Source organism: Cuculus canorus, chromosome 2 (genome assembly GCF_017976375.1).
Source record: "Cuculus canorus isolate bCucCan1 chromosome 2, bCucCan1.pri, whole genome shotgun sequence".
Lineage (NCBI taxonomy): Eukaryota > Metazoa > Chordata > Aves > Cuculiformes > Cuculidae > Cuculus > Cuculus canorus.
This window is the reverse complement of record NC_071402.1, coordinates 54,081,595-54,108,827: the sequence shown is the minus strand read 5'-3', so window position 1 is coordinate 54,108,827 and position 27,233 is coordinate 54,081,595. Positions and strand designations below refer to the sequence as shown.

General features: G+C 37.0%; 1 protein-coding gene across 13 annotated transcripts in view; it reads right to left on the bottom strand.

Moving 5' to 3' along the window:
• The window catches only part of PTPRM (protein tyrosine phosphatase receptor type M), a 480,321-nt gene that overhangs the window by 218,122 nt on the left and 234,966 nt on the right, over nt 1-27,233 (bottom strand). For all 13 annotated transcript variants that reach the window (XM_054057714.1, XM_054057715.1, XM_054057717.1 and 10 more), the window contains exons 8-9: nt 5,606-5,914; nt 1,622-1,731 (exon numbers count right to left, since the gene is read on the bottom strand). In XM_054057714.1, coding sequence (XP_053913689.1) covers nt 1,622-1,731; nt 5,606-5,914 — 419 coding nt within the window. The remainder of the gene's footprint in view (nt 1-1,621; nt 1,732-5,605; nt 5,915-27,233) is intronic.

Sequence of the window (27,233 nt, the reverse complement as noted above, 5' to 3'; positions counted from 1 at the left end):
TTTATCTAATTTGTCTGAGTCTTAGCCTGTGCGCCACTTCAGTCAGGCCAAATATGTATACTTCTACATTTCACCTAGTATACATTTAAAATAGGTAAAATGTCCCTATGATTCCTAGTGTATATGTGTTGGCCTCCAGGCATAAAAACTTTGTGATACCCTTTTTGTTTATAAGCAAAGATGAAGGCAGAAAAAGTATTGATAAACAAGCTTTCAGCAAATAGGTGTATTCAGCCACCGGATCGGATTGAGTTGGCATCTCCCTCCCCTCCCCTCCCCTCCCCTCCCCTCCCCTCCCCTCCCCTCCCCTCCCCTCCCCTCCCCTCCCCTCCCCTCCCCTCCCCTCCCCTCCCCTCCCCTCCCCTCCCCTCTCCTCTCTAATATTCTCCTCTCCAATATTCTCCTCTCCTCTGCAATATTCTCCTCTCCTCTGCAATATTTTCCTCTCCAATGTTCTCCTTTCCAATGTTCTCCTCTACTCTCCAATATTCTCCTCTGCAATATTCTCCTCTCCAGTATTCTCCTCTCCAGTATTCTCTTCACTGTTGGAATGCTAGGTTCTTTTGATGTTCACAAACATGCACAGTCTTAACTACCTTAGAAAGTCTGGCCAAGCTATTCTTTTCCATCTCTGAATATGTACATTATTTCCGAAAGGGTTATGCATTTATATACATTTAAAAATGAACTGCATATATACAGTGCATATACTCCTCAACAATGTAATCAGACATGTATGTATGTTTGTAAATAGGAAGATGATTCATCCCTGTGTGTTTCTATGTACATCAATAAAAACATGAGCATATTAACTGAAACACTCTGATCTCTAAAGACAGGAAACTGTTGAACTAGCTGGGAAGTAGTTGGCTTTTTAAAAAAGTCAGTTCATACTTTTTCATAGCATTTTATCCTCTTGCAATAAAATAGTTTTCAAAACAGTACCAGTAGGTTACCATTCAATTTAACTTTTCTTTTTTTCCCATATCTCATTAGGTAGTTTTTTTTTTAAACAAAACATTTCAATACCAATTTTGTAGTAAGGTCAGGTAAGAAGCTTAACAGTGATTACTTGACAGCTTAATCTGAGCAATCTTTTGTCAATTTTTCTGAAAGGTATTCGGGCAGAGGTTTCACATGAGGAAAAGCAGTGATTTTTAGACATCTAACAACATATAATTTTGTTGAACTTGCATTTTAAAAAATGTGAGATTTTTTTTAATTATGCCTGCTTGTTTCTATTACAATAACAATCTTATCTAAATGTGATGTTAACTGTCACCACTGTGTTATGTCTCCTCTTTTTCTAAAAATTCACTAAGAACTGTCTTTCAATCTTTTACACATTTGATCCACGTTACTAGATAGAATCCTATGTCATATGGTTCTAAAAATAGCATTTTTTTTTTAAAGTTGATAACCCAGGGGCATTTTGGGTCTTGCATAATTCACTCCCACATTATATATTTGATTTCATTACTTTGTAAGTGCTACTGTCTTTAAAAAGAAGATTCACTTCACTTAAACTGGGAAAAAAAAATTATACATTTTCTTAGTAATTATGCACTTTCCAAAATCAAAACTATACATGAAAATTAGAACATGGCAAAATACTAGGTACCTCATACAAAGTAATCACACCATATGTTTGCACTGGCTCTCTCCATTGAAGAAAAATCTTCTCTTCGAAAGTACTCCCTTGAATGGATTCAAGTGGCACAGCGCTCGGGACTAATGGATAAAAAAGGGAAAAAATGCTGAGAAAAATTTCAGAAGGAAATATTCTACTTAATATTTGTGCTATTGAGGCATAAAACCTATCCCAATATTATTTTCTCAAGACATAAGCAAAGGCCAGGGTAGCTCAGGAAGAGAATGATTTATTTAATAAGAAGTGCCATTAAGGAAACATATGCATCACCTTTAGCAGTTAGTGAGCATCACATTTTTCCCATAATATACTATTGGTGAAAGAAAAGGACAAATCAGTTTTCTATAAAGAGCTAGGCAATATCTCTAACACAAATTCTTGTATATAAAATCTATTTGTGATACTTACAAATCAGGAGTGTTACTCTCCTACAGTGAAAAACATATTAAACATTCATATATGAAAATGGACAAGCATTGAAGTAGCAAGGCATAGTTTCAACAGATTGAACTAGAGTGGTTCGCTTGGAACGACAAGCCACACGCTGCATGGAACAGTGGTGCTCACTGACGTTAGGTCTGAAGACCTACAACAAGGTGAACGTAGGGAAATTATGAAGCAGCTAAACTGAAAATATGACATTATTCATTTTTCTTAGTCTCTTAACTCATGAGAATGACCTCTGAAATGCTAGGCATGTCAGAAGGCTCTGATAAAAGATATGTCAACTACTCTCAAGAATCTTCTTCTGTCATCTGTTTGTTCTGCAACAACCACCTTGCCCTCAAGCCAACCTCAATGCAGTTTTCAGAGAAGAAAAAGTGTAAACAGTATAAGACATGGATCTGTGATTTGATTTTTGTAACAACACTTGCAATGGAATATGTAAAGAAAATCCTGGAAAATGGACTGTTGTGAGGCAACGAGAATTGATGGGTTAGCACTTCCCTGCAAACTATACGTGAAATCTAGCAAGAAAATAGACAACATTTTCCACATGCTAGAAAAAGAAGGAGGAAACTACTTGCTGCAGTGGTTGAATTTATTTCTCAGATCCCCATCTGAGATTTACTCGAATGGTTAAAGAATAAGAAGATCTGAAAGTAAGAGATCTGGTGACTCCTTCCCACTACTAGGTTTATTAGAGCACTACCCTCCTCTTCTGTGCTATTGGTCTGGGAGTTTATATGGTTTGAGACTTCATAATTACTTCTCCAAAGCACTCTGTAAAGTCCCTTGCTCTACGAAGGGGATTCTCCCTGGACACAGGTGATGGTTTCTGAACTGGTTTACCAGTCCTATATGGACCAGTAAGATCAGGCCGTTAGGGCAACCTTATGTCTGGGCACTAAATCTTGCTTCCAAGTAGAAGAGAACTGGTAAAGCTCATTTGGAAATTTGGATCTGGCTGGGCTGTGACGAACGATATGAGGTTAAATAAGGCCAAATGTCAGGTCCTGCACTTGTCACAACAACCCCATGCAATGCTACAGGCTTGGGGAAGTGTGGCTGGAAAGCTGCCTGGTGGAAAAGCACCTGGGAGTACTCGTTGACAGCCAGCTGAACATGAGCCAGCAATGTGCCCAGGTAGCCAAGAAGGCAAATAGCGTCCTCGCTTGTATCAGAAATAGCGTGGCCAGCAGGACTAGGGAAGCGATTGTCCCTCGGCATTAAGCACTGGTGAGGCCGCACCTTAAATACTGTGTTCAGTTTTGGGCACCTCAGTACAAGAAGGACATTGAGTTGCTGGAGCGGATCTAGAGAAGAGCAACAATGCTGGTGAAGGGTCTTATAAAGAGTGGCTGAGGGAACTGGGGTTGTTTAACCTACAGAAAAGGAGGCTGAGGGGAGACCTTATCACTGTCTACAACTACCTGAAAGGAGGTTGTAGTGAGGTAGGTGTTGATCTCTTCTCTCAAGTAACTAGTGATAGGACAAGAGGAAATGGTCTCAAGTTACACCAGGGAAGGCTCAGATTAGATATCAGGAAAAATTTGTTCACTGAAAGCATTATCAGGCACCAGCACAGGCCACCCAGGGAAGTGGTTGAGTAACCATCCCTGGAGTTATTTAAAAGACGGGTAGATGAGGTGCTCAGGGATATGGTTTAGTATTGGACAGGTATGGTTGGACTCAACGGTGTCAAAGGTCTTTTCTAACCAAACCATTCTACGATTCTATAATTTATGTGTAAAGGGAGAGGAATTAAATATAGTATAAATAAATTGGAAGTACAGCAACATGCTGTGGCAACCCTCTAAAATTCTCTGAAAGCAATAAATTCTGGGTAGTTATGCCAAAGGGGAAGTCAAACACTGGCAGAGGTTACCTAGAGAGGTTGTGGGATATCCATCATTGGAGAGACTCAAAACTCCACTGTATAAGACCTTGAGACATCTGCTCTGAGCAAAAGGTTGGACTAAATGACCTCTGGAAGTCCCTTGCAACCTACATGATTGTGTGATTCAAAAAATTATGATGATTATTTGGGTCAGCATGCTCTGTGGTGTCACATCCAGATTTATAAACCTTACTGAACGTGTACAATATACTGAAATTTTATAATTTTTGTCCAAGATATTCTGTCAGCCACTGCTGTTTTTTAATAGATCTTGGAATAATTTAAAGTTCCAGAGGGCCAGAAATAAGAAAATTGTAAAGAAAAATACATAAAAGGTTCTGATGACAATAAGGTCTTTAGCTTTGTCATCCTACAGTTGAACTGTATTAAAATTAGAGGATGACAGCAAAATTAATTCTAATTAAACAATTGTTTTTGTTAGCTATGCTTTGTCAAATCTGTGGCATTAGCAATCATACATTCCTAAACTGTTTAATTTATTCCCTCATATATTTTCATTAGAAATTAGTAGTACACAAAACCAATACAGCATCTATTAAATGATTTAATAGGTTCAAATGACAGACTTCAAGTATTATAAGAGGAACCCATCATTGCTGAAGTTTTTTCTAGAAATCTTTCTAACATGTTTGCAGCAAATCTATTTGGAAGAAAATACAATACCTTTCCAGTTCAGATTGCAGATGATAAAAATTGGAGGACAGATCTGTTACACAAAGCAATGCCAGTCATTTGATAAGGTTTGTCTGAACTGTATGCATTTTAAAATGGTTAAAAGCAAGGACAAAACCCCCTAATTTATACTTGTAGAGTGCCCTACAGGTCTACACCCCAGCACAGAGTGTTCTGGAAAGGTGAAAATGATTCCTGGTGCATGACCAACAAGGAAGTCCCATATTGGCATCATAGCTAAGAGAGCTCCAGTAAACTCACTGTGTGTACAATCACAATAATATCACAGAGGACTTAGGAGGCTGGTATAATCTTTAAATACAATATTACTAGAGAATTACAGAGGCACAGTAACTATTTCTGTGCTCCATGCTTCAAAAAAGACACTAACAAATTATGTTATTGCTCAAAAGAAAAAAAATATATATCTGAAAAGCCCACATTAGCCAAAAACTACTAAAATGAAGGGAATAGCGAAATATTTGAATGTCTATATGCAGAATATATTGTCTCAATCAGCAACTAACAGCATCTGGTGGTTAGAAAGCCAAAGCTAGAGAAATTGAAACCACAAATCAAGAACAAATATTTAAGAAATAATTCAAAAGAAAAGGTTACTTAAGGATACTGTCAACAATCATCTGGAGTTTCTTCAAACTGATATTGGAACTTTTAAGATGCAGAACATAGTTCAAGCACAAGTCATGAGTTTAATGAAGAAATTATTAAATGATGTGTGATGTTATAAGTTATGTAAAAGATTATTATAACACTTTCAATGGACCCTTAATTGTCTTAAAATTGCTGAAGTTAGTGGAAAATCCATTACAGATTTTAGTGAAAGCTGAACATGCACTTACATAGAAAAGTATATTGAGCATCAGGTAGTATGCATGTACAATATAAATACAAAGACTCACCATCTTCATCAGTTTGCACTACAAGTTCTTGGCTTTCTTTTCGTCCTTCGGGATTCATTAGTACTAATTTGATGCTGACATTTGTGTATGGTGATAGATTAGTAATTGTGTGCTGGGGATGTGAACTTTCTGTATCCCAGCTTACTTCTTCTCTCACTTGCTCTTGCCCTCCAGCCTGGTAACGGTAATGGACTGTGAGGTTGTATCGATGGCAACGTGTGACATTATATCCAAATGGTTCCCAGCAAATAGTGATTTGTCTGGATTTGATCTCCACAACCTCTAGTTTCCGTGGCCCACGCATTGGATCTGCAAAATAACCAACATATTTCTGGTATGATTATTTATTCATGTTATAATAGTAAGTAACATGCGTAATAAGAAGTAATACAGTTCTATAAATATGACATATAAGCAGAAACAGAAATTCATTGCTTTATCTCTCATAGTGCAAATGACAATAAGTATGAGTCTCTAAAAAATCAGGAAAAATAAAAACCAGTAAGAAGACACAGAAGCATTTTTAATTAAAAATGGAGAGCAAGCAAAATACCAGAAAGCTTTTATGCTTAAGCTCAAACTGCACGATACAGCTTAAATACCTTGTATATTTTTTATCTGTTGCTTGCAGAAAATGTCCAATTTTCAAAAAAAGTTAATTTGTGTTAATACTTTTAGAGCAAAAGCCTTCACAAAATAAGAATCTAAAAAGAAAAGGTAGTTTTAGGAAAAACTTTGAAGTATCTGGTGATTTTCTCCCAGGACTGTTTATACAAAGAAGTGTTAGGTGGTTCTTCAACTATTTCTTATTCATTTATTTTTTAAGTAAGATTGAATGCAATTACTCAATCTCTATTCGGTGATACAGGCTATTTTAAAATTAAGTTAAGATTCCAGTTCCTTTAAAATAGTCCAAAGGATTCTTTTTCTATAACATTTGTTGTTAACATTTATTTATTTTTTTTACCACATCTAAAATAAACAGGAGAAATACCTCATTTTGTAGTAGTGGTTTAGCACAGAGTCAAAAGAAATGATAGGAGGCACATCAGCTGATAATCGATTGTACTCGAGCTTTCCTAGAGAGCCCCCATTTGATAAGTAGCCATAAATCACACCTAAAAAATCCCATCCAAGAAGTTATGGCTATCTCTGTACAAGAACCAAAGACTGTGGCTGATGAAGTTAAATTTTCTTCAGTTCTACTGGTCCCAGCAACTGAGACAGAAAAGTGAACCCAAATTTCTACCATATTATGATCAAACACGGAGTTAATATGCCCCCTCCCATTTTCAAAACACTGTCATTAATAGAGCTATTATACATATTTAGCAATAATCTGGGGTTTTTTTTTCATATTGGAGCCCTCAACAAGACTAAAGACAATGTCTATTTCTTTCCACTGCTTCAGTAGTTAAATACTTAGAAGATTTTTAATGAGCTAGAAGCCTCTTATACGTAAACAAATTAATATGCATCTTCCCTCTTTTATGTTTATTAATCAACATGTCTTCACTGGAAATGTTCTAAACAATTTACACAGGATTTCATCTTTTTACTTTTTAGTAAAATCCCTGCATGTTTGAAATATTTGTTCAAAGATGCTATTCATCTTAACTCCTTGAAGAAAAGGTGTTAAGAAATTGCTTGTTCTCTCTAACATCTACAAAGCAGAGTACTTTTTCCCCTCTCTTTAAATCCTCCAGCTTCTTTTTCTATTTTTTTTTAATTAATTGCCACTATCCAACAGTGCTGATCACCAATACACAATATTTGCTAATTGGTGATAAAATGACAAAGCAAAACAAATTCAACAACAGGCTTAATCCTGGTCTCCTTTCTAGTGACTAGATTCAATGGTAAAATTGTTCTTACCAAGGATAAACCAGTATAGAGCCATTTACTAGCTTCCGCACTCAGATACCCCAGTTAAGATTCCTGGTGTCTGGAGTGTTTCTGATATTTTCCATTGCTACAAAATTAAGATTAATGAGAAGCAAACCTCAAAGACTGTCAAATCCTATGAGTTTCACGTCTTCCTTAAGTATTTACTTCTGCATAATTCAGACATAAATTTAATTAAAAAGGAGTTTTCCTTTTTTTGGTTTCATATCAGCTTCTAACCATTTCTTCATTTACATGACAGTAGGAATAGCAAAGGACATCTGATGGGCATTGTGTAACTGTAATGCTATCTGATTGGACTAAATAGGACTAGAAAATCAACAAAATTGAGGTGACCCTGACATACAACATTAAGCAGCTGAATAAAGTTTCTAGCTGCAAGGATATGGAAAAGCCTGCTTAGCTCCATGGTAGGCACAACAGAAAATTCACAGGGGAGCTGAGAAATCATTTTATTAGAGACATAAAACTAATTCGTAGCATTTTAAAACTGAAATTGAGTGGCCGTACAAAAAAAGGATCAAAACCCATCTAAGATTTCTGCCCAGGAGGAAGATATTCTTATATCATGTTACCTTAATAAAAAGTAAAAATTAGCCCTCTAGTTAAATGTTGAAGTCACTGCTATGAGAAATGTACATTTTCACTTCTAACAAAAGAGACAAGGAGGGAAAAAAAAGAGATCAGATTGTAAAAGATGGGACATAACACAGCTTTTGTTGATATTCACAGGATAAAGCTCATCAGACAAGGCAAATTCTCTGGTTGCTTTGGTTGTTGTCTTGATTCTCTCATCTACAGTACCAGATAGCTATGCAGCTCTTATCTGTTTTCCTTATCTTTATTCAAGTATTATGAAATCTATAGGGCCTTAATGACCCCTTCTTGGGGTAAGCATATGTGCATGATGTGTCAACTAGTTGATATATCAACCAGTCACCAGTCAACGACAGGACTTAGAGGAAAGAAAAGGGGAGGTAGGATATAAAAACAAAACCAACCTTGGGGGATGGCAAAGACAAACATTTAAGGAAAAATAAAGCAAGATTTTACATGATGCACCAGGTGGGATACCTGCTGGTTTACAGGCATGTCCACAGAGAAAATAAGGTTAAATATTTCCAAGAGGTTTGCCCATGAAAGAGCTTCTGAAGATACAGGTCTGTACTCCAAACAACTGACTCATTTTTGTATCCTCAGCTTCTCAAAATGGACACAGTTGGTGAACAGTTGATACTTTATTACTTGTTTAATTAATTAAAGCTAATTCCTGAATTACCACTACTTTTTTTTGCTTTATTTTGTTTTTATTTCCAATAGCACATTTCTTCTATTTATCAGACACGATTTCATTATAGACCTGAGGTCATCAGTTCTCATCTGCTCTATATAGTTGAGTTGTCAGTCATAACAGACCTATATGCTTCAAGTACATGACAATTCTTGGTTAAATACAGTGAATTCATACAGTAAGTAGGAGAGAGATGAAAGGAAACTTGTCTACTTTTAAGCAGAAAAAAAGGCCAAGGTAACAATGGAATTTTTGGATTAAAAAAATCATGTGGCTCAAAACAGTCATGAAAAATCGCAGCTATCACAACAAAAGCTAGAAAAAGAAGTTTGCATTTGATCAAGTTAGCACTGAGCTTCTCTGGAGGTATCGTTGTATACTCCAGAGGAAATATTTAATGTGATATGGTTCTGAGAGGACAGTACATCACTTCCAATACACCTGAAAGTATATGCTCTTCATCACGAAGGACACAGGATACTTGGGGGAAGAAAACTGTTAAGCAACACAAAGAGAATGACAGCTAATGAGCATGATTCAAAAGGGAAAGCTGAATTAATTTCCACAACACGATGATTTCATGTCGTCGATTTTGTTTTCCACAGGGTCTTTTTATTACTTTCCCTCGGTAAGTTCCCAGCTTCTGGTGAAAAAGTAAGCATTCTATGGAGATGCTGCTGCTGTGCCCATGAGACTTCCACTAACTATTCATGTAGTACTTAAAGGCTGTCATCCTTTCTGTTGGTCTGCTGTTGTTACCTTGCACCAGGTAAGGTGACAGCCCTACAGAGAAGTGTCATTTCACAGTGCTAATGACAACTGAAATCCCATTTTTTAGAGTAGAAGATGAATAAGAAGATTAATGTGCCATATTGATGACATTCTGTGCAACGTATACACCTCATATCACAACAGCTATGTGCTGAACCTTTTTTTTTTTTACTTACTTGGTACAGGCCCACCTGCAGAGAAGTTATAGAGCCAGACCTCTCCACTCACTCCGCAGTTCTCTAGATGAACTAAGCCTCCGTTGTTATTCCAGCTATTTCCTTATGCCTCACTGGTTCAAATCATGAAGCGAATGGGGGAAATGAGGCCTAGCAATTCATAAGAGAAGAGGTTTTCCTCCCAGAGGAGCACACTGCCTGTCGTGCCTAAAGCTTAGCCAGGTAGTTCTTACTAATTCCCCTGCTGGTGCCTGCAGCATTTTTCATACTGCTCTCCTTCATCAGACTTCAGCGGTGAAGTCTGACAGTTGCAGCTCTGACCTGAGGGACCAGCAAGCCCGGTTCTAGCCCCTGGCACTTTAGCATCCCATTTAATCAGTGATCTTGGCTCCTTCTCTGCCCCTCTCCTTTCCTGCGAATGAGCAGGGACTGACGACAGGATCAATTTCCACTGCAGTTGCAATTCACAGCTCATTTCTCTGGAACTTCACACTTTACCTCTTAGCATGAGTACAATGCCTTTTCAGAAACTCAATTTCAGAATCACAGAGACATTTAGGTGTATTTTTAGCTTTCTGTCATTGATCATCAAAACTTGTGTTTAAAATGAAAACTCAAGACAGGAAGTTTAGTCTTCACCACCACAGACTGCACAGATCTCCTGAAATAAGAGATGAGGAAAGGAATGGCACAGTGATTTTCTGGCACTCCACGACACTCCAGTGGTTGCAGACATCTGGTACCATTAGGTACCATTTGAAAGACATCCTAACAATAGGAATGAAGAATTTACTTCTTGTCTAGGCAAATTATTAGTGTGCTTTAGCTCTGTAATCATAACTCTTGTGATCTGAATTCCAGATTAGACTCTATTGTCCTTCCACAGGAAGTAAAGGAAGAAAAGAACAAGAAAATGTAAAAATTTAAGATGAAACCATAATCATCTGAGATTTAAGATATTATCCACTACGGCTCTTTTAAACACAAAATTTCAGTAATGATAATTAAATGTACAGGCTTTGTCACAGACTGGCTAAGCAGTCTTGCTCAAATTACTTAACATCTTTCGACATCAAATCCCTCTGAGTAAAGTGGGAGTGACAGTACTCTAACAGCAGTATCAGAGAGCGCTGCATATAATTTCATTAACACCTGCGAGGAACTTGCATACTACAGTGATGAAGACCATAAACCCACACAAACTTTAGACTTGATTCCACACACTAAATCCGGGCCAAGCAAATCTGACTCAGCAGCCAGTATAAGACATGTGCTTTGTTTCAAACACGGGTACTTGTCTTCAGTCAAACACATGCTTTAAGAGATCACCAGCACTCGTAAAAGTGATCAGGCTGTAAATGCAGTTTATCGAATCAGAGGTATCTTCCAGGAAAGAACAAAACAGAATAGCTGAGGAGGAGATATGGGAAATTCACTTTTCCCTGCAAAGAAACTACAACTTAAACACTTAAACATTTTTTAAACAATGGAGATTAAAATTTGTACTTTATATATATATTTATGCACACCATATTTCATCTGTGTTTCTCTTTACGTGGTAAAACTGCATCAGCAGATGTTATAAAGCCAGACTTCTCCATTCACTCTACAGTCCTCCATGTAAACAGATCCTCTGCTGCTCCTCAGTAGTCTAGATATTATATTATGCCTCAGGGGCATAGATCATGAGGTAATGAAATATCATTTCATCTATAGGAGTGAAATATCATTTAATCTGTTAAAGGGAACAGACTACATGCCTTGTGAGACAGCAGCTAGCAAAGCACCGACGTTTGTTTTGGTTTTAGAAAACAAATTTCACAATTTGTACATCTATAGTCAACACCAAAGAAGAAAGTAGGTAAAATACTCCATTTGTTTGGCTTGTCCTTATTTGATTTGATAACCCATGAGTGCAGACAATTTGAGGTTGCTTGCAAACTTGGTCAGACAGTTTTGTGAAAGATCATATTCAACTATAATGGAGTGATCTTTATACTGTAATTACTATTTGTCCGAGTTCCTCAACAGCAGACTGAAGTTCAAAGTGAACTTTCCTTTGCTCAAAATAGCACATGATTTATCAAATTTGGTAGCAGATTAGGATTTTTTAAATTCCAATTCACAAAAAACTGCAGCATGCATTGAGGTAAGGAACAGCAGGACAGATTTTGGTGGAGTAATTTTGCAGCTTTTAAACAATTTTTTATTTAGGTCAATAAAAACACATTGATTTTACATAGCTGCATCTCAATGCCAAAGGAGACATCAAATCTGTTAATACAAAGAACTGCTTTGAGGTTATGACTAGAGGAAGAAAAGGGTACTTTACCATCATGATTTTTCATAGTGTCCGTTATTTGGGTTATAAAAGGAAAGGAATCAAATAAAGAGGAGGCAAAGAAAGAAACAGAGAGACAAATGACTCATAAAGAACAAAATCAAAATCCTAATATTATGTTGCAGAAATCATTGTCCTGCTGAGTCCAATCATTTTAAAGCTAAACCAGTGACTATACTACACAAAGCTGTGAGAACAAACCTTGAAGTAAAGAGGACCACATTAAAAGCCGGTCATCTTACTCTAAGACCACAGCATGTTCTGGCAGCAAGCAAAAACGTTAAAAGCAGCAAAGAAAAATGATAAATTTGTAAAAAATCCCCATGAAACATCGGTATCATCCAGGAGATCTGTACTTTCTTTCATGGAAATTGATAGCAACAGCTACTAAAATTATTTAGGTGAAAGCAAATGACCACACAACCCAGCATCTTCTGGGAAGATTTCAAGTTGTGCTATCTAAAATTCTTATCAATCTTTCATTTTTACTTGATAATGGCATTTCCAAAAGAACATGTCCCTCCTTCTACAAGAATAGATGCCTCCCACAGAAAAGCAGCACTTCTATCAGTCTTCTAAACGTACTGACACTTTAAAAAATGTTGTGATGCAAACCCTGCAGAGATTCAGCACTAATGAGAGAAAGAACTGTGAAACAGCAAAACTGAAATGATAGTCACTTGCAATACAAAAGAGGAAGAAATAATCAGTTATACATGTAAATATATATATTATTTGCTGAAAACCAGACAATGCCTATTTTACTTTGAGCAAAATGGAAAAAATGGTTTCTTTTAAATTATATTCTTAAAAAAAATCTTGGTTTTAATCATATACTTCTAATTATACTCTTTTGTCTTCCATAGTCAAAATGTCAGTGAGGGAAGATGAACACAAAGGTGTACGTACTCTAAAGTTATCAGCATGCTAACTTTGAGCAGTAGTCTGTGGGGATCCCTTCTGCACCACTCCAAGTTATTGCAGACTTAAGAGTACTGAGAGGCAGGAATAAGCTTCCTGCATATACTTCCCACAGCACCTTCACTAGCGTGATAGCATCTAGAGTGTCACAATAGAGAGAAGGTGCCAATAGGAGAAGACTTAAGCATAAAGAACCACATCTCAGGGCAACCTCACCGCAGATAGTTTTCTGCCTCTGGATTAAACTGCTTTCCAGCATTCGAGAACTGGAAATTCATGGCATGTGCTCATGCTCAGCCTCTTTTTCCTGCCAGAGATGCCAGCAGTATACCGGGCAAAAGAGAAAAGCTAGTATCTCCCCAACTATCCTGTTCTCAGAACAATTATATCTTAACACCATTCTTCTTCAGCTTGGAATCAGACGCAAGACTGTCTTTCCACTGATTTTGTTATATCATATACTTCAGACGTACTCTATAGTCAGACCTAAGGTGTCTGTATGAGGCATGACAACAGCATTTCTTTTACTTTATATACAAAGAAACTGAAGCTCAAAAGAAATAAATTACCTGCTAAAGGTTACAAAGTGTCTGCAAAAGCCCTACAATCCTAACTGTCTCATTTCTAACCCATTAGAACACAGCACTCAACTGTTTTTTCTGCACTTTGTGGCCGGAATTGATTAGTTCAAAAATGTGGGAGTTCAGAAAACAATAGAATACATAGTCACAGCTCACTGCAGTAAAATCAGCAAGTCAAGTTCTTGATATGAGCCAGCTTGAATCCTCACTCGATACTCCTCAGAATCAAATATGAGGTATAGTAGAGGTCTGCTTTTTCCAGGAAGGACCATAAGTACTAACATCAGGAGAATTCTTTTTGTGACATTTCTAGCTGAAACACAACCTAAAAATATAGACATTCTTGAGGGAGAACCATGATGTTTAGTCAATTATAGAAGATTCACTGAATGCACAATCTAATAGGCATCGAAGGCATTAACTCACTGCTTACAAAAGTAAGTGTGGCTGTTGCTCAAAACCAGATAAGGCATTAGATTTAGATTTTTAGTAAAGTACTGTTACAAGCACTGGATACAGAAACATGAATGAGTGATATAATCTTGCATGAGAGAGTTGCCGTAACTTTTTCATCTCTTATTATCCTATTCATGGCTACAGATATCCCATGAGGCCTATGCTTTAGGTTGACAGTCACAGTTACAAAATATATTGGTCTAATCATCAATAAGACACTTTTAAAGTTAGTAGTATTTTTTAAATATTAGTTTCTGTACAATGTTTTCTTTCATGAGAGAACTGATATGAACTTTTCACTTTATAGTAAAATTTAAATCTGAGTCAACACAAGTTGAATCTAATATTTCTTTAAGTTGTTGTCATTCTATAGGTATACTCTAAATGGTGAGTCATTTAAATTCTAATACATTTAAACAAGGAATGGAAGAAAAACATCAATCGATATATTTTTGTCAAATTACCTACATTACATGATTACTCCTCCACAATCAAAATCAGATTTTAAGTATGAATGATACAAACAAGATTACATTCTGAATCTGCAATAGAGATTTTAGTTGCTTGTTAAAAATGACATACCTAGCTATTCAGTAATCACTTTATAATAACCCCTTTCATTTCTAAATCTACTTAGCCACCAGCCACCAGTGAGAAAAATGCTGGCAGTGGTTTTTACAACTACACATTAGTTTTACATTTCATGACAAGCTAATTCTAGAGAGTTCAAAAGACAGACAAGCATGTGCTCTTAAGATTTGCTTTCTTTTACATGGAAGAAGCACATATCTAACTGAGAAATGAAAAATAAAGAGTGCAGACATATACTTTTCACTTCACACCTTCCGCAGTGACAATTTATCCCAACTTCACCCCAGGAACCTCAGTGAATATATAAATCAACAAGAAATTAAAGATTGTGACAAATACCTCTCAGAAGAATTACTACGGTAAGATGACGAAATGCCTATTTCTGGTAGATGCTACCTCTGGCACATCTACCTTTGGCAAACAAATCAGAATGATATTTAAGGAAAAGACCTATGTTGCAAATATTGTCCCTCTAAACTGAATCTATCACAGGTGTTTCTGAGTTGATCACATGGCTGGTTTACATATCATTAATTCGTCCCTTCCTATCACATGTCCATCATATGTTAACAAAGCAGATGTCACTGTCTTCTGGTCTGACACAGACACATTTAACCAGACATGTACCTCCATATCTGTGGCACCCTTCAGAAGGTGACACAGGTTGCAGACCTCAAGACCAATTTATACAGACTGCAGATGAGATGCTGCTCATACTTGAGAAGTTGTGGGCAACACAAAGGAAGCTGAAGGTCTGAGGAATTTCTCTTGTGGCCACCTGATATACCTGCTTCATACAGTTACCACACAACCGTATTGTCTTCACTGAACCCGAAACCATCTGGTAATACAAGGGCAATACAGAAACTTTTACATGTGGCTGGCTCATAATTAAGTATGAGAGAACGAGACATAAGTTGACCACGTACCATGAACAAGGGAATGTAAGATACACTTTTCTACTCAGCAGGAAAAAAATGGGAATCCAGGAAAACGATATAAACATCTAGAAGTTCTGGTGTGAAAAATCTTTTTTCTAGCCCATTTCCTGGAAATGGCTGGAATACATCTATGACATTGTAGTATAGCAAACTGTTCTCTTTATACACTAATACAGTACATGTATTTTTGTCCAGCAAGTGCCCCAGTGACCTTCTAATTATGACTAATATTATTGTCAAAGCATGCGCTATTTGGTCTGTTATGTGACACATTAGCATATTTGAACTCATTAATTTTTACGATACAGCTTTTTGAGTTACCCCTGAAGTCAGCTGGAGAAAAGATAAACCATTGCGTAAATTACTGAAGATTTCAGCTGCTCAGTACCTGCCATGAAAGTAGAAGCCCAGAGACTCGTTATTATTATATGCAAAAGAATAAACGGGCAATGCCGTTTCACAGATCAGTCAGAATAAGATGTAGCAGTGTGTTCTGGTTATCATTGCGGCCTATTGCTACTGACAAATCATATGAATTCAGAGCTGTTAGGTATACTGGTGTTAGCTAAATTGGGGCTTGAGAACAGGCCTTTATTGAACCTAGATGACAGGAAAACATGCTCATATAAATCTATATAAAAGAGAAAATGCCACCAATCAATGTTACTTGTCTAAAAAGAATATTTACCATTCTTTCTAATCTGAAATGTGCAATCAGCCTTAACCAAATGATGTAGAGTGAGATCAGTTTTGACAAATAACTCTCAAAGGCATAAACTTGATAAATGAATCAGATTCTCTGTAACACCTCGTAAAAAAATCTTTGGACTTACGTACATGTCAAAAGGGAACAGAAGATCCTGTGCTCCTACTATGCTACTAGGTGATAACTGCTATTAACATGAAAGTACAGTATTAAATGAGAGGCAAGTACTGTAAAGTTGAGAAGCTCATCTGTTTAATTTGTGACAAAAGCCTTTTCCCAGAAGAAGCTCCTATTTAATTCCCAGTCACTCTGGACAGTGTCTTTAGCTTTCCTCAGGTTAGGCTCATCCTTGGGACTTTTCCAGGAGCTTCACACAAGCCTGAGTAGTGCTTTTTCATCCACTTATCTCAACTATCATCTTTGTCTTTGTATGCAGTCAGTAACTAATAAACTGGCCCTCAATATCACTTGCAACATCGAACTCTGATTACTCTCTCAAGTTAGCGCAAATGAGAGCAGTACTTCACTCAGACTGTCTTAAAAAAAGCATAATACCGACTTCTGTGCTGTCCATGCAAATCATCAAGTTCTGGATGCTTTAATTTAAAATTATATGAGAAGTAACATAAATGATATAGATAAAGTAATTTGTTTTTTCTGTGTATTGGGTCACCTTGTGTGAAAAGCTTTTCTTGCTGATTACCTTTCCCATTCAATAACCATACATAATGTCTTTATACATTAAAGTACTTGAAAAACACCTGCATATTGGTAATACACTTTTAACTTTTTTATTTGAATACATTAAGCTCCCTTTTTTCCTGCTATATCACAGCATCTATAAAATTTCTTGAAGAACTCCTCCAAATTGCTCCCCCTCTAGCAGATTTCTCTCAATCCTCCTGTGACAGCTGAAGAAGTTATTTGCCACCAGCATTCTCTGCTATACATTCCTCATAAAAAGCAAACATAAGAAAATATGTTTGCTGATGAAGTAAATTCATACTGTTGAATTGTGCTATGAAATACAGAGGAAACCAGCCCATCCTTGCTTCTGACACATTTGTAGCAAGCAAAGAAACTTCCAGTGGAGGAAGATGGAGAAGAGCTGGGAAAAAAGAGGTAAAGTGGATGGTATCCTGCTTCAAAGTTAATTCTCATATGATCTAACAGAGTCCCTAAAGTCTCCCCAAAAATGCATATACCTGGGACTTTGCTGTTTGCCTCAGACACAGAAATATATGATACTACTGACAAAAACAGCAGACAAAGTAATAAAAGCACAGAATTAAGAAGAAAACATGAAAATAAACATACTTTTCTGTAACGCATATCATAGGTTAGTTAAGCCTGTCCTGTTTATTCTCTTTAATTCATGCTTTATTTCTGCACATTGTCTAGAGTCTGTGCTGTTTATTTCCTTTCTCTAGTCATAAAGATTAATCATTTATCAGGACTAGATTTCCCTACGTTGCCTGAAGCATCCCCTGCTTTAGTCGCTACAGGTCACTTTGCATTTGGTTACGTCCTTTTGCTTCCTTCCCCTCTTCTAAACTTGGTCCTGTCAAATGGATTAAAGAACGAGTGCATTTATGCCAGAACCATAACTGACATGGAAGAACACAAAGCAGACATCAAATATTAAGGAAAGTGGAGGTTATGGGAGGTTGCTAAAGTACCTGCAAACCTGAGAGAAGGAGAGGGGCCAGGACTAGATTACAGTTTCACTGGGCAAAGCCAGGCAGTTTCTTTACTGTTGAGACATAAGCCAGCTCCGCAGGTCACTCAGGAGCCCTGGATCATAGTTCTACCATACAGCTCAAGGAAAACACAGAAGAGGTGACTGGTAAAAGTCTATGAAAAATAAAGTTGGTGTGACAAAACTAAGTAGCCGCATATGACAGCAATTACATAAACCTAAAACTGTCTAATTCTATCACCAGTGACCCAGGACTCAAAGTCCATTAAGCATTTTTTTTTTCCAATTGAATAGAGCTAATGGAAAATAATTGCTACTCTGAAAAAGGGTCACACACAAAGTAATAAAAAAACAAGTGCTATACAGTCACTATGTATATGTTACTCTAATTTGAAATTATAAATTGCTGGCATGTTATAAATCATGCAGTTTTCTTACAAGCACAGAAGTTTCTCAACATAGCCTTTCCCCTGTCTTTATCACAAGTATGAAAGTTAAAAAATCAGGATAATAATCTACATTGACTTTGTGGAGTGCTTAAGTTTTCATCTTTAAGGGTACTTTCCACCAACAAAACTGGGAAGAGAGTAAAAAGAAAGAGAAAAAAACCAACAAAACCAAAACCCAAAGGCATAAAAAGCAACAAAAGCCTGTAAACAAACAGCTCAAAATCAGCAACTCACAGAGCTTTCAGTTATAGAATATCCAGAAATGTGTCCTTATTTAAAAATTAAAATAAAATTTTAAAACAGATTCATTTTAGAAAATACAAAATATTCAGAAAGATACAAACCACACATTCTAAGTATGAAAATTTATATTTGTGTCGTATGGAATTTAAACTCTTACTTTTAATTCAGAATTGAACCAAATGAAAGGCCACAGTAGAAGAGCTGCTGCTTTTGCATTTGCAGGATGTTTAGGGGTCGTCTGTTATAATCTTGAATTATGACGATGCTTTGTTTTTTGTCAGTAACCAACATGCACATAAAAATGGTTTGTTGGATTTAATAAGTATAGGCACACAAAATCTAGAAATATTAATACAATGTATAATTAATGTAAGCTATAAGTTTCTTGACCACTGAGCATCTGTGTTGTGCTTATGTGCCTGCCAGCAGCACAACTGCATTTTAAATTACATAATATTTCTAGGAACGAGTAATTTCATTGACTTGTAAATAGAACTGGAATATTCAGACCTCCATTTCCAACAGGTAATTTGAAAACAGAATGCCGCCATTAATAAGATGCTACAAATATTAATTGCTCTTGGTATACTAGATGGTACAAGCACTCTTGTGAAGTCTTGCTGACCAGATCTCTAAAGTCAACCATAGAGACAAATTAGAAAACAACCCGACAGAAAGAGACTTGAAGCCAACAGAAGCTCATTTGCTCACTTGCCCCACACAACCCATTAGCTGAAGCCTCTGTGGAACAGTATTATTCACAGAGGTGATATGACTTAGTGGGAAGATCCCTGTACTGGGGACTTTTAAAACCTTGGCTCAGTTTCTGGATTAGGCACTTGTCACTGGAAGATCATAAAAATCCCACTCAGCACTTGAGATATGAATAACTAAGCCCTCTGTTTGTAAAGCACTTTGATATTTATGGCTCAGAGGTGTTACCTTGGAAGAAGATATTACTGTTTTTTCGGTATGCTCTGAAAGTTGAAAGGAAAGTAACATAAAAGTCAGGGTGTCTCTAGCTATGCTGCTGCTAAGGACATCGCCAATTCATACAAGAGCATTGAAGCCAAATGTATGTGCTAAACGTATGTACTAGTGAAGTGACTAATACATAGCTTCAGAAACACTGACAGACTGTTGTCAGCGAAGGCAAGAGTTTAACTGAAGACAAGCAGCTGAATTAGGATGGTGCTCTGGGGTTCAGGTACCCAGATGCTGGCAGGTGGGGCAGCCCCTGCAAGGAGAGGCAAACGGGTGCTCTGTGTCAGAACTGGCTCCCACTGATGCACAGGTATGAGGAGGGCGAATTTTGTTGCTTCTGTTTGTGTTTGTTTCTCACTACCCAAATCTAATTCAACTGGCAATAAATTAGATTAATTTTCCCCAAGTTGAGCCTCTTTTGCCTGTGACAGTAATTGGTAAGCTATCTCCCTCTCTTTTCCTTGACCCATGGGCTTTTCCAACTTATTTTGTCCTGCTGTCCTGTTGAGGAGAGTGAGAGAACAACCGTGTGGGCATCTGGCAGCCAGTTGAGGTCCACCCACCACAGATGGTGTTGGTATTTTGAATACTTAGGCCAGATTCAGGAACAGGTGAGAATTCCCCTAATAAAGAATACCGTACCAAGATCTCAGTAAACAGAATAAAATAGATAAGAAATTTTGCACTACGCAGGGTTTTTTGTTTAATTTTTGATGAATTCAGTGTATTAAGCGTTGGAGCAGAAAGCAATTGTTTTAAATTGTATCAGCACTAGCAGCATGTAACCATGGTAATTAAAACAATATTATTTTTAAAAATTACAAAAGACTACTCAAGACATATAAAAAGGAAGAATTCAAGAAAGAACATCTTTCTTTTGATAACTCCATTTCTGTAAGTCTGCAAAATTATTAAAGACACAGACAATTTTTAATGCTGCTAAATAGCTAGTTAGATATGCTACAGAATAAAGATTTTAATTAAGAATTAAATTAAACAGGGAGTTTGTATGGACAGAAATTTCAAGAACCCTTAAAGCACATTAGTGTTAGATTTCTGATGGAATATTTCAAACAGGATTTCCCTACTCCTTATTTATATTGATTTCACTATCTAAATGCACATTTACAAGTATTCTAATGCAAGAGCAGTTCCTAGCTGAAAAAAAACAAAACAAAAAAACCATAAAATTCCGGCCTTCTGAGGATTAAACCAGAAGGTGCTCACATGACAGAAGCATTTAAGTCCTCTTCAGCCCTTCAACAGAACACTACATCTAATACTAGCATTTAAGAACACAGGTGAATAGAGGTTGTAGGGACTGGTCTCTCATGATGCAATTCTGGCTTAGGACAGAATTAAAAATGGGGTAGGCAACACTATAGAACCATGTGATCAGTCATCATTTATATAATAAAGTTTAGCATGGTACAAATGTGTTCTTGATTTAACTTCCCTGATAAAAGGCTTCTTCTAACACCAGCTTGTGACAATAACAAAAAATATCATTCTTCGATTTGTTACCGTTGTTGAATATGGCCACACAACCGTCCCTGGAGATGATCTGGTTTAAATTATGAGCTACAATGAGAGAAGAAAAATCCTTCTACACGCTTAAGTGCAATCATTCTTTCTCTGAATTCATGGCTGAATTCAGCCACTGCATAGCCATACATGTGGCTGTCAGTAAATTTTCTGTAGCCCAGTACAATAAGGAAAGGTTTGCAATTTCAGATGGCACATCCTTTTCCCTCTTAAGCATGCTGCAGCACAGCAATTCCAAACAGAGTCCTGTGGTGCACAGGATTCCTGTAGAGGCTTACAGCCTAGAGCAATGGCACTTTAAAAGCTCCCGGCCCTGCCTGAACCCTCCTAATGAAAGCAGGCTAGGAAAGGCAAGTTGTGCCTCAACAAAACAGAATTGTGGACAAAATACTATTGTAGGTAAAAGAGATAAGACAGACAAGTTGCAAGCACTCTCAAATGTCTCATCAAATATGAATTAACATCAAAAGTCAAAATATGACATGAACACTAGGAGAATGGGGCATATAAGTTTAACCCCCTATCATATTCAGGGAACTTCTCATCCTTCCAGCTTAGTGCTGTGTTTGAAAATGCAAATGCCCCAGGAGAGATGGTCACCACAGGACTATCCTGTACCACTGGGTATGTTGCCCAATATCATGACTGACATGAAGTCCTATGCTTTGGAAGCATGCCAAGAATTTCCATCCTTGCTGTCTTGTTTCCTGAGTGACAGGTGTAGTAAAAGCTGCTGGTTCATACAAACAGGAAAATACACTTTTGGTTTTCTTCATTTCTCTCCATTGCCCTCGGCAAAATACAGCAAGAAGTGGAGAGCTAAACAAAGACTCCTGCTGTTCTCAGCTGCCCCTGGTGGGCACTGAGGACCCATCACAGACAGAAATGTAATGGGATAATAATGGACCTCAAGGATGCTGGGATCCATTGGTAATTCCCATGGCCATGCAGAGATGCTTAGTGAAACCTTCAAATTCAAGTTAATCAGACTGAAATGCAAATGTCTCAATAGAAACCCTCTTCTCAGTACTAGTTGATAGTTTATTTTAGCAATTTGAGGGCATATGAAAAAACATCTGAATAAAGACAAAGGCTGCTTATTTGACGGTTGGACTTAATGATCTTAGAGATCTTTTCCAATCTTAATGATTCTATTTGAATTAGGCTTTGGCTCAGAATGTCACCTGCCACTAGAGGGAAGCACTATATGTCAATGCCATAGGTGAGAGACCAAAACAGAGTGTTTATGTGTGGTGTATAATGCCTCATTACGTATTTGTAGGCGGGCTTTAAAAAGACAAAGAAAAAACTTAAAAAGTTATATCTCTTCTTATGGAGTTTCTGCCTTCTAGCAGAGTGAAGTCTAAAGCATATTTATGGCATCTGTTTCTACAAGGTTATGCCAAATCACCTACCCAAATTTTCTCTAGATAAATTTGCAATAAAAAAGTTTAAAAATACACAGAAGTAGTTAGTTACAAATGGCAGAACAAACCCTAGGAGGCTTTGCTCAGCTTCACAGGCATTAATCATGACCCATATATAAAAGTACTCCCCACAGATTCACATAAAATAAAGCAATAATTCCATCTACAGTTTCCATTGACATGAACAAACAACTAGATTCAGTTCTGTTGTTTATGATGTTGCTAGAATCTCTTGATAAAAGTAAAGCCTAATATTTATAACTATAGACACTTTATTCTTTACAGTATGCTCAGCACACCATAGGATTACCTACATGACTCTATGTTGTTGGAACAATTTTACCCTCAGTACAACTGAAAAGCTATCTAAAACTACAACAAATAAACCCATTTGCTTCAGCAGAATTTGCAACTCATTTCAAATTTTAAAAACAGAAATAGCCACCCTGATCTTAATGCAGAGCTATTTTTTAATCCAAGGGGAAACACGGACAACAAAACAAATATAGCAATAGTATGAAGACAAAAGAAACGAGTGCATGAAGGGTGTCCTATATATACAAGAAAATACTTTATTCTTGCCCAAGGCACTGTCTGGAATGTCCTGGAAGAAAATTCCTAATAGCTGATTTGAGTCTTCTCCATTTCTTTTACTGAAGAATGAAGAATAGCATTTGAAACATTCTGATGGCAATCTGACAAAAACACTAATACAGAGCTCCCTGTACAACACCAAGTAATAACCACTGTACAGGCAAAAATGCCACTATGAAAACAACCAATAGGCATAAAAAATGCCGGACAGTATCACAGACATCACTGAAAATCCTAAGTTTCTCTATCCAGTTACAAAAAATAAAGAATTTTATGGTTTCTCAGTAAAGCAATGGAAGTGCACAAATAATGCGGGTATCAATCTGAGTGCTCTTGTGGTTATCTTCTGTATGCTTTTAGAGGCAGGTATAGCCTTTTGTCTTTCCAGGAAAGGAATTCAGCAGTGATGTGCAAATACCTCATTCCCATGTAAATGTATTTTTATATGCATTTACATCTGGCAGTCCATATGGCAACACTAATGATTGCTGTTTCTATTTAAGATACAATCTACATATCCAAAATTTAAGTAAGGCAACGTCAGCACATTAATTTTTATCTTGAACTCCATTGTTAAGTAACAAAAAAGCCCTATTCAAAAATTTAATATCATTCAATACTTTCTTGAAAACAGACAAAGTAGCTCATAAATAGGTTGCTCTTCAATTGAACTAGAACTGGATTATTATAGAAGTTATGGAAAGAACGTAAAGAAAGATCACATGCTGCATGAAGATGCAAACTAAAGAACAGCAAAGAGGGAATATTCTCAGGACTTACATGGGCACAGCAAAACTCTCTTTTTATTAAAAGCACGATTTCACAAAATAGAGGATTTGTGTTCTTGACTTCCATCAATTTCATGGCTGTGATCTCGTATGAGATATTTAATGATAAGCACACATGGTAAAAAAAATCGGGCTATTTATTTGACTCCTGATCTACAGAACTGTTCTAACCACTGCAGACTGCAGATCTCAGCCAGCTTTGGTGGTCCAGGCATGACTGCTCAGAACAGATGCAATGGCAGGAAGAAACATTTCCAAATGCTGGGGAGGAAAGGGCAGCTTTAGCTACTCTGAGCACTTACAGGTGAACATCCCTGCTGTTGAGCAGAATTTAAATAGTAGCAAAGAGGTTGAATTTTAAGGAATGGAAGCTATCAGCCAAATTTCAGAGGGGAAAAAAAGAAAGAAACATTTTCTTTACAGCAGGACTTATAGAGGTAACCATTAAAAAGGAGGAGAAAAGGAAAAAAAATCTTTAATTAGTAACTTTACTTAGCAATTATTCCTACTGGAGAAGTGTATGGATTGCACAATCCATACACTTGCTAGGCTGTGAACAGTCATCGCTTTTTGGTTTCAGCTTGTTTATGTAAATAATTTTTTCAGTACTGTTGTGGACATAGAAAACTTAATTTTATAACATAATATCTTATGTTAAAGAAGAGCAGAAGTCCTTCATATAAATCAAACAGTTATGGCTTGAGGCATATGGCCAAACAAAGCTGATAAATTTTAAGGTTTCCTTTCACTTTGCAACTAACTCCGCTTTCTAAAATGTGTTTGTTTCACTTGTACCTAAAATACAAATGACTTCAGCAGGTGGCAAACGGCTCACCTTGTGACTGCGGGCTAACATCTCAATCATGTATTATAGTAAAACATTGCCTATAGTAAAACACACTCTGTCATTTTGGTTCAGGCAACCTGATACCCAGTGTACACATCCAGGGGCAGAATTTGGCCACGTGAGTGCAAAAGAAATAAATCCATCCTTTGGACAAAAGACAAATTACGATGTTACAAAGCTAAGCCAAGTATATTGCCTAGGGTATCTGCAAACTGCTTGCAAACTGTTCACCTACTAGTTGTAACGTATGAAGACAAAGTACTAGAGACCTTTAAGCCTGCAGTAGTGCAGCAGACCTAAAACCCTTGAATCTTCAATAAAGCAATACATTTGAAATGTTTTTCAATTCATTTCTCTTTTTGGTTAAGCGCATATTTTCACTTAATGGTTTTCCCTTAATCTACATGATGGTTCTTTAATCTTTCATACCAATTTCTAGCATGATAAAACACAGTCAGCATCCACTTTCATTAAATATTTGATGATCACTTAGCTCTCACAAGGTGAAAAGTTTTTATGATTTTTTCAGTAGGTTTTGTAAAATCCTAAAAGTACACCAAGTAGTGTTTATGCCTTAAAATTTAGGTAGGTATACACTGTGATACGGAACAGATAGCCTGCATAATATCTGAGAATGGCTTTCATTCAAAATAATGCATAAGCATTTAATATGTTGCGACCGAAGACTTGCACATACAGCTTTTTTTTAATCCATTAATTTCAGCGTCTAACAGAGTAATACAAGTTGTCTATGCTATTATGCATCATTGATTTATTTTAGTAAGAGAAGTCATGAAGGCGTTTCCTATCAAATTAAAGCATTTACTGTAGTGCCTGTCTCTAGGAATAGAATCATAGAATCACAGAATCATAGAATCATTAGGTTGGAAAAGACCTTCGAGATCATCAAGCCCAACCATATCTGTCCACTACTAAATCATGTCCCTAAGCACCTCATTTACCTGCCTTTTAAACACCTCCAGGGATGGTGACTCAACCACCTCCCCGGGCAGACTCTGCCAGTGCTTGAAAACTCTTTCTGTGAAGAGTTCCAAACCTCCTCTGACACAGCTTAAGGCCATTCCGCCTCGTCCTATCACCTATCGCTTGGGAGAAGAGACCAACAGCCACCTCTTCACAACCTCCTTTTAGGTAGTTGTAGAGAGTTATAACATCTCCCCGCAGCATCCTCTTCTATAGGCTAAACACCTCCAGTTCCCTCATCCGCTTCTCATAACAATAGTGAGAAGCCTCCATTAATCTACCTTCCCTTCACTGAAGAAATAATGTCAGCAGTTATTTAGTCTGTAAACTCAACCTAGAGATACCTTCGTCTGGGAAAACATTCTCTCCAGTCCTCGCAAGCTTTGTTTGTTGTCTTTGCTTCTTTGGTAACATAGCCCTACAAGTTTATGACTCAGAGCATATAGATTCATAGTAGGTTTGGTGTTAATGATATTCCTGTCTTGTATATGCTCCCATGTAATGTCTTGATAAGTTCTCCAGGAAACCACCATAACCTTATGGTTTGGAATGGGTGTAGCAGCACACATCACAAAAGTCCATACAACAACTAGGTTGTTGTGATTTTCAGCCAATGAGGCTGTCCTACCAGACGGATAACAAATTTTGACTTGCAATATGTCATGACATTTTCCTAAAGCAATTCAATTACTGTGAACAAGCCAGTTTTGCTTGGTTATTTTCCTGCTAGGCAGAAGCCTGGCAACTCCTTTTACCAAAAAAGAACACATTTTTTTCAGCTCTTAATAGCCACTCCGAGATGAATTATCATATCCACATTTAACCACTGGGCAAAAGATTTAATCTGCACAAATCGTATGGTTTCCACATGTGATAAAAGACAAGACATTAAGTTTACAGATCACCCTATTGGAAAATTAAACAGCAGTGAACAAAGAATGTTGAAGCCTGAGATTTCATGATGAATGTCAAGGTTCTCCAGGGAGTCCAAGACCCTAACTGGATTACCCAAAGGACATTATCACCATTTGAAGTTAATGCCATGAAGCTACAATAACTAATCACTGTATTCATTTCCCATATGCAGTCTTTACTTTGCTTTGCAGGCATACAGACACATCAGCAAAATACCATTTCTGGAATATACTGTTTTTTCTTTCTAGAAGGCATGGAAATAGGTGTATATTCCCTCTTTTCATTGTAAAGTTTCCCTCAGCAGTCCACTGATTAGCTAATGATACCTAAACATATAAGGGAATTGTTTAAGAGCTTCATAGCTTTGTTTCCAGATGACTAAGGAACTATTACAGAATAAGGTGAATTGAGTGCTTAATTTGAAGTCTGTACCAAAGACACAGCATCTTTAGGAAAAGCTCCTCATTTATTAG